The sequence below is a fragment of the Lutzomyia longipalpis genome, chromosome 3, assembly GCF_024334085.1.
Source record: "Lutzomyia longipalpis isolate SR_M1_2022 chromosome 3, ASM2433408v1".
NCBI lineage: Eukaryota > Metazoa > Arthropoda > Insecta > Diptera > Psychodidae > Lutzomyia > Lutzomyia longipalpis.
The window spans coordinates 19,941,537-19,949,573 of NC_074709.1; the positions used below are offsets into that span (position 1 = coordinate 19,941,537).

General features: G+C 39.4%; 2 protein-coding genes across 2 annotated transcripts; one reads left to right on the forward strand and one right to left on the reverse strand.

Moving 5' to 3' along the window:
* Positions 1–1,412: 1,412 nt before the first annotated feature.
* LOC129792527 (MIP18 family protein galla-2) lies at positions 1,413–2,118 on the forward strand. The gene is made up of 2 exons (XM_055831635.1): positions 1,413–1,621; positions 1,690–2,118. Exons 1-2 carry the CDS (start codon positions 1,507–1,509, stop codon positions 2,031–2,033), a joined length of 459 nt encoding a protein of 152 aa, XP_055687610.1. The 5' UTR covers positions 1,413–1,506; the 3' UTR covers positions 2,034–2,118.
* LOC129792521 (mitochondrial inner membrane protein OXA1L) lies at positions 2,067–3,615 on the reverse strand. The gene is made up of 3 exons (XM_055831624.1): positions 3,468–3,615; positions 2,343–3,390; positions 2,067–2,276 (listed from the first exon to the last, which is right to left on the reverse strand). Exons 1-3 carry the CDS (start codon positions 3,531–3,533, stop codon positions 2,119–2,121), a joined length of 1,272 nt encoding a protein of 423 aa, XP_055687599.1. The 5' UTR covers positions 3,534–3,615; the 3' UTR covers positions 2,067–2,118.
* Positions 3,616–8,037: the final 4,422 nt, after the last annotated feature.

An 8,037-nucleotide genomic window follows, 5' to 3' on the forward strand; every position in this document is an offset into this window, starting at 1 on the left:
CTTTTGTGGGAAGATGCGAATTTGTTGACGCATCTCACTAGGCACAATTTCTAGGTCAATCTATGACCTTTTAACCCCCATGATCGGAATTCCCGCCGAAAGGGTTGGAGGACCACAGAATTAATTATGCCGTACCCCTTTACTGTTTTTCATACAAAATGCAAGAGCATCCTCGGAAGAGCTCTTTTGTGAGAAGATGCGAATTTGTTGACGCATCTCACTAGGCACAATTTCTAGGTCAATCTATGACCTTTTAACCCCCATGATCGAAATTCCCGCCGAAAGGGTTGCAGAGCCAAAAAATTAATTATGCCGTACCCCTTAGTGTATTTCATACAAAATGCAAGAGCATCCTCGGAAGAGCTCTTTTGTGAGAAGATGCGAATTTGTTGACGCATCTCACTAGGCACAATTTCTAGCTCAATCTATGACCTTTCAACCCACATGATCGGAATTCCCGCCGAAAGGGTTGGAGGACCACAGAAATAAAAAGAATTTACCACCCAATATGCAAAAATTCATTATCAGACATATCGTCTAAAATTACAAAAAAAATCAGTTTATGAGCATAATATACATAAAATAATTAATAAAATAAAATTTTTATTCTTTTTAATTCATATTATGTGTAATGTTTCATATTTCATGTGTTTCATAAAACTTAGCCAAGACTCAATCCTTTTCGGCTGGGGCCTTCGGCCCACTTCAGCCCTGCTAAAATTATATCTTAACAAAACTAACACTAGTGATAAGTGGGGACGCACACCATTTAGCACTTAAGATTTAAATTCATATCAATAAAAACGTTAGGACATCCCCACCACGCGTCTGTGTGGAACGTAGTCACGATCGCCAAACGATCATGAAACGAAATACGTGATCGGCTCCCTTCCAGTCAGCGCGTGGTGGGGATTAGAGAGCAAAAAACCAATTGTTTGCGCTCGAAACGACGGACTTGACGAGCAACCAGCAAAGGGAGAACAAGTGGGCCTGCGAATACGGGCACCTTCTCTCTCCCCATCATCTCTTGTGAGTATAAACTTATTCGGACTTGGCCGCTAAACCAGCCATCCCGAATAAGATGCATTACTAACAATTTAATTAACAAATGATTTCGCGACCAATACAGTAAGCAAGTAATTGTAATAAAACTTAAATAATAAACTTTTCTTTTGGTTTAAATCAAGTCCCAAATTCTTTTCTTTATGTTCCTTTGTGAACAGCCCCATATGCGTGAATTTAATGCATTTGTAACATGGAAAATCAATTTTATTCATAAATAATTGAAAAAATAAAATGTTTCACGTTTGGGTCAGCGTATGACCCAAAAAACCTTAAAGGGTTAACCAATTTTTCAAATGATTTTGCAAAAGCTCAAATCATGAAATTTTTCAAAATTTCACAACCCTAATGAAAGTTATGAAATTTTAAAGTATAAAATGTTGTGACAACCAAATTGTTTCAATCACAAAGAGAAAATCAAAGGAAAAATCATTCATAAAGAGGATGGAAATTGAGAATACAAACCCTAATGTTTACCAGAAGTGTGGAGAGCGTGAGTGGGTATCCACGGATGAGGATGACAGTGTTAGTGATCCCTTCGATACGCGAGAAATCTTCGGTTTGTTGATCTTCCGACTCTCTCTCTTTGGAGGCTTTTCCTTCTGATGCATTCACATTTTCTTGCAGATCTCGTGCGTGTGATTAATGACCCGGAACATCCACTAACACTGGAGGAACTTCATGTTGTCCAGGAGGATCTCATTGCTGTTGACAATGACAAGAGTGAGATTAAGGTGAACTTCACACCGACAATCCCGCATTGCAGCATGGCCACCCTCATTGGACTCTCAATCCGCGTTAAGCTCCTCCGAGCGCTTCCGCCACGCTTCAAGGTCACCGTGGAGATCACTCCGGGAACGCACTCGTCGGAGCATGCGGTGAATAAGCAGCTGGCGGACAAGGAACGCGTAGCAGCTGCCCTGGAGAACACGCATCTCATTGAAGTGATCAATCAGTGCATTGCTGTGTAGGAAGGGGGCTTCCCGGAAGTGATCTGTCTGGGATTTTCTTGTTCTCTTACACTACAACTATAAATTTATTGATATTAAATTCCAACTATCGCTTTTTCGCCGCCACTGCATTGGGGGGTCGTGGCTTTGTGGGGTCGTATTTGTAGGTTTTCACAATTGGACCCTGTCCAGCACGTTGGAAGCTAATCTCATCGATCCTCTTGCGCTCCTCTAGTTCTCGTGTGATCTTCATGTTTGTCCATGCTGGAAGAAAAAGAAATTTTTTAGATTTTTCTGCTTTTTTATCGTTCCCGGAGGGAGTTTTCTTACAATCCTGGAGCCCCTTGACGAATCCCTTCTTCTTCATGGGCAAAACTTCCGCTTTGTGCGTCACAAGGGGATCAATGCGGAAGTAATTCCGCACCCGGGGAATCCGGAGGAAGCCAACCTGCACGAGGGAGATGAAGTTACTGCACGCCCAGTACGTGAGAATGGCAGCCGGGAAGTTGACGGTGAAGGGGAGGATGACGAGTGGGAGAGCCCGGAGCACATAGCGCATTGTCTGCATATTCTGGGAGGAGAGTTTTGCCGCATCAGTGCCCATTTCGATGGTCAGATACATTGTGGCACTCGTGAGGATGGGCAGGAGGTAGAAGGGATCACAAACAGTGAGATCTGTGAACCAGAAGAGTCCCCCTTCGCGCATTGACGCCACTGGAGCATTGGCCATTCCCCGAAGTCCCATGAAGAAGGAAATGAAGAGCGGAGCCTGAGCCAGGGGCACAATCATATTCTTCAGCGGATTCATCTCTTTGTCCTTCATAAATTGCATCATTTCCTGCGCATAGCGAGCAGATTCAATTTGATTCCCACTCTGCCTCGCCTCTGACATCTTCATCTGCAGCACCTGAAGCTGCGGCAGGTGATTGTTCATCTTTGCCGCATTGCGTTGTGCCACCAGCACCAGCGGAAAGATCAGTGTCCGCACCACAACTGTGCCAATGGCTATAACACCCCACCATGGGATATCCAGCCCAATATGCAGGTATTCCATGCATTGCTGTACCATCCCCACGGGGCTCCATCCCCCAAGGCCAATTGATTCAAAAGTTGGCTCTGCTCCCTCAGCCAGGACATCCACAGGCGCTACCGCAGGGGCAGCAGGGACTGCTGGTGCATCCGGAATTGCAGCAATTGATGGAATTTCCGGCATGACATCAGCAACTGTTGTCACCTTCCCCCCACTAGCATGCCGAAGTGCCATAACACTAGCTACCGGGATAGCTGGATGACGTCCCAGGGACCTTCGGTGCTCCTTCTGCCCCACAGATGCAGACAGGACATGATAACTCCTCGCCGGAAGGATTTTTCCATTAACCTGCATGGGAAAGAAGGAGGTTAGAAAATCCAAACTACCAGGATTAGGGGATTTCTGGATTATTTAGGATGTCCTACCTCGCGGAAAATGTGAGAGCAACAAATGCTGGAATTTTTGGCGTAAACTGAGCACCGCGACAGCATTTTCTTCAGCTGGAAAAGCACAATAAACACAGCTGTGTGGAAAAACAAAACAAGAGTTCGGTGCAGGAAAATTTCATGAAAAAATGCAAAATTTCAGAGAAGCCTAAAATTGAAATGTTTGAAATTTTAAACGGAAATTTGTATTGAAAAAATAAAAATTTAGATTTTTTCAATTTTTTGGTTTTTTTGCGTGTTCTTGGGGATTTTTTTTTCTTAACTCTTTAAGGATCGTTAGGATTCTAGCAGATATGATGGAACGAAGTAAAATAATTTTTTAATGAGTTTCTTGGAGCTGAAATAAGACATTTTCAACAAAAATCCCGACCTTAGAATTTTTGGTTTTTCGTCCTTCCCAGGTGTCCTTTTGTGTTCTTAAGCAGTTAACCCTTTCGTGTCCACAAATAAATGGAAACATTCGGTATTTTCTTCACGATGATTTTTCTATTGATACTCTTGAAGGATTTTTACCAGTCACGTATTTTACCAACTTAGAAATAATATTAACCCTTAGATAATCTGATATTTGTAACCTGGAACTTTGATCTTGAATTTCTCTAAAAAAGAAAATATTTTTCAAGGAATTTAAAGTACAGTGGGCCCCAGTACAACGACCACTCGGATGTACTCTTCACGTTTATTATTTTCAATGCGCGAGAGTATTTCATCCAAGTGGTCGTTGTACTGGGGCTCACTGAAATTGAATTTCCCTAGGTTTGTATGGGAATATTAAATTATTATTCAGTTTATTATTCATTTAACCCTTTAAAACTCATTGGCAGGCTGCCAAATGAGAAAACTCGTAAGTTAGAAAGGGAGAAGTGTATATAAATTGTAGGATTAACCCTTAGTTCTTTATATACATTCTTCCCTTTCTAACACGCGTTTTCCTTTTGTTTTGGACCTAGACTGAGTCCGAAAATCCCCTCAAGTGGCCATTTCCCATCCCAGATGCAATCCTTTTGTGCCTTCACAATACCCCTGGGTGTTCTTCGGGTCCGTCACTGACAAAACCACCTTTATTCAATAAGATTCAATAAGATTGATCGATCAATCAACGAGCGTGTGGAAGAATTCTCCCACACGTTCTTAGAGCATTAAGTGCAATTCTTTATAAAGTCTTCCTGGGTGTCGTTGAAGCTCCACATGATGACGCATCTCTCCTCCAGATGTACGCTCCCTCATCTGCGTTGCGTAGTCCTGGTAGCTCCTCCGTTGATCTGAAAAGAAAAAAACGCAAAAAATATCTAAGTTTGGGCCATTTTCAGCGATCAAGAAACTCTTGAAATCTTTGAAATTAGTACTGAAATTTCAAGATTTCCAGCGAATTTCAAGAGTTTCTTGGTCGCTGAATAAGGCCCTTTATTTAAGTAAATATTAGATAGAACATATGCTATTTAAATTGATGCTAAAATACTTAGAATTTTAGACTCCCCATTTTCAAAAAAAAATATATGTAACACTTTTCTATGTACAAAGTATTCATTGTTGTGCACCGTCGGATCCAAACTATAATATACTAACATAATATGTTAGAATAAACATGTATCTCCAATACTTTATTTACTTATGTTTCAGGAAAATCTCATCACTTGTATCAGAGGTTTCATGGAGGAAGGTTAGTGACGGGGCTGGCCCGAAGTTCGGCCCGTCCACGTCTTAATTGTAAAATAAGTACTTAAAAGTAAGAATTAGTGAAGTTCTCGCATTGCGTTCAGCGATTGCGGTTAGCCGGTTAGCAGCTTCCCTTAAAAGTTTCTGTTCACTACTGTAAAAACTGCTATACACAAAGGGCTTACACTGGTGCTCGGTGTTAGAATGGAGAAGGGCCCTCTTTAGCCCGCTGGATCCAATCAATGAAAATTTTTCAGTTTGAAATTGCTTGTCTATACAGACCTTAGCAAAATATATCGAAAATTTTCTGAAATGTATCCCGAACCGAATTTGAGCCGGAGTCGAACCAACGTCATATTGATATAGCAACCGCCAAAGGAAAAATGGAATTACTATGTGTGGATCCCCAACAGGTATAGTCCGTACATTTACACCTAATAAGAGCAAAGTGTGTACTGTGGAACTCCTTGAGCTGTTGGGTTGCTGTATATCCTCTATTTGGCAACACAGTAGCTTACAGAGTTGTACAATACACCCTAAAAAGGACTTTATGTATTTTATGCCTTTCAAAAGCAGGAAAAGGATATTAAAGCGAAAACGCTACTGAATATTTTATTTGAATTTCATTTAAAAAAAAACATTACATAAAGAGTTAATCTTGAATTACTATTTTGTTCAATAATTGCAGTAATTTTAATTTTATTTTTAATAATAAAAACGTTCAAACGAACTAAAAACATAAATCTGGATATATAAAAGACAGAGGAGATGCAGGTGAAACTCCAAATAACTTTTGTTTAAAAAATCAATGATAACACCAGGATCATCATCGCCGTTAGCACAATCCAATAGCACATTAAGAAATATATTCAGAAAAAAGGTTCAGGCTTGATCCTAAAGATGATTAAGATTGATCGATCAATCGACGGGCGTCTGGGAGAATTCTTCAATCGTTTATGAAGTCTTCCTGGGTGTCATTGAAGCTCCGCATGTTGACACATCTCTCCTCCAGTAGTGTTGTAAAAATTTAAAATAATATCTGAATTAATTGAAGTTCTGAAAAATAGAATGTTTGTGCCAACGAGCCAACATATGACCCAGAGTACGTGAAAAGGTTAAGCATATCGAGGGCTAGATTGTAAAAACGGTTAAATCGGCTAACTTTGTATGGGATCCGAACCGACTTAGCCGTTTTTTACAATGTAGCCCTTGATATTTATCTTTGCCTTTATGTTTTATCTTAAAATAAATATCATTATTGAGAAAAATGTTGTACATTTTGAATTATTATTTTTTAACCCTAATTTTGTTTAGATTTAAAGACTCTAAAGAGATGCAGATCAAAAAGTTTCTGTTCATATTCCCACTTCGCGAGGGACTTTTTGATGTACTCCTAGCTACGATTGAAGTCTGTCAAGACAATACTTTTGACTGGAGAGAATTTTTTTCGTCAGCACCAGCTACTTCCAAGGAAGGAAACAATTTGTGTAAGTTTTTTTTTATTGTTTAATTTATCACGATTGTTGATGTTACATGTTGTATTAGATCACTGTTAACATGACTTTGTTTTATTATTATTTTAAAATTCATTCGGCAATAGCCCGAAGACGAAACCAAAGATTTTCGAGAGTACCAGATTAATTATCAGATTAATAATAATAAAAAAAAAACAATTTTTCTTACCCATAGCCGCAAATCAATGGCCAAAACACCCTCAATAAGCAAACCTTGAAAAAAAAATATCTTCAAAATAATCTTGAAACCGTATGAATAACCTGAAATCATTGACTATCATTCAAAACACTTAACTTCTAGGAGCCGACGAAAAAAGGTTTTATAAAATATTTTTAATAAAACGTTCCTTTCCCAAAGTATACAAACCTTTTGAAAAAAATCCGTAAAAACCTTCAAATCTCAAACAAACATGCAAAATTCGTCAAAGACAAAGCTAAGAGTCCAAAGTAAAAAAAAAACATTTTTTTTCTATAAAATGACAAATATTTAATGTATTTTTTCATAATATACGAGGTAAATTGTCGCTTCGCTCCAATTTACCTCGCCCCGCTTCGCGGGGATTTGTTGCGCTTCGCGCAAATTTTATATAGAGAAAATAATTGAGATGAAAAAAGTCCAATAGAAAATGTATTCGTTGGTAACAATCGCCTGGTATCAGTAGTCTCTGTACCAAATTTCATCACGATCGGACCAACGGTGTAGAAATGCATAGCTGAACAGACACCATATTTTAGAGAGACCTTTCTTTATTATATAGATGGGCCACACAAAAAATCTCCAACAGATATTGCAAAGGGAAAAAGTGAATTTCACACAACATTTATGGCGCCGAATTCAAAAAGTAGTCAAAAAAGCGTGATTGTTATATGGGGGCTATGTGAAGGGGGGCTCTGGGGGGAAAATGAATGTCGTTGGTAAAAACCGCCTGGTATCAGGAGTCTCTGTACCAAATTTCATCACGATCGGACCAACGGTGTAGAAATGCATAGCTGAACAGACACCATATTTTAGAGAGACCTTTCTTTATTATATAGATGGGCCACACAAAAAATCTCCAACAGATATTGCAAAGGGAAAAAGTGAATTTCACACAACATTTATGGCGCCGAATTCAAAAAGTAGTCAAAAAAGCGTGATTTTTATATGGGGGCTATGTGAAGGGGGGCTCTGGGGGGAAAATGAATGCCGTTGGTAAAAACCGCCTGGTATCAGTAGTCTCTGTACCAAATTTCATCACGATCGGACCAACGGTGTAGAAATGCATAGCTGAACAGACACCATATTTTAGAGAGACCTTTCTTTATTATATAGATACTGACAAACAGGACAAAATTGGCTAATAAAAGAAGCTCATAGGGGCTTCCTCTCCTCTCATTAA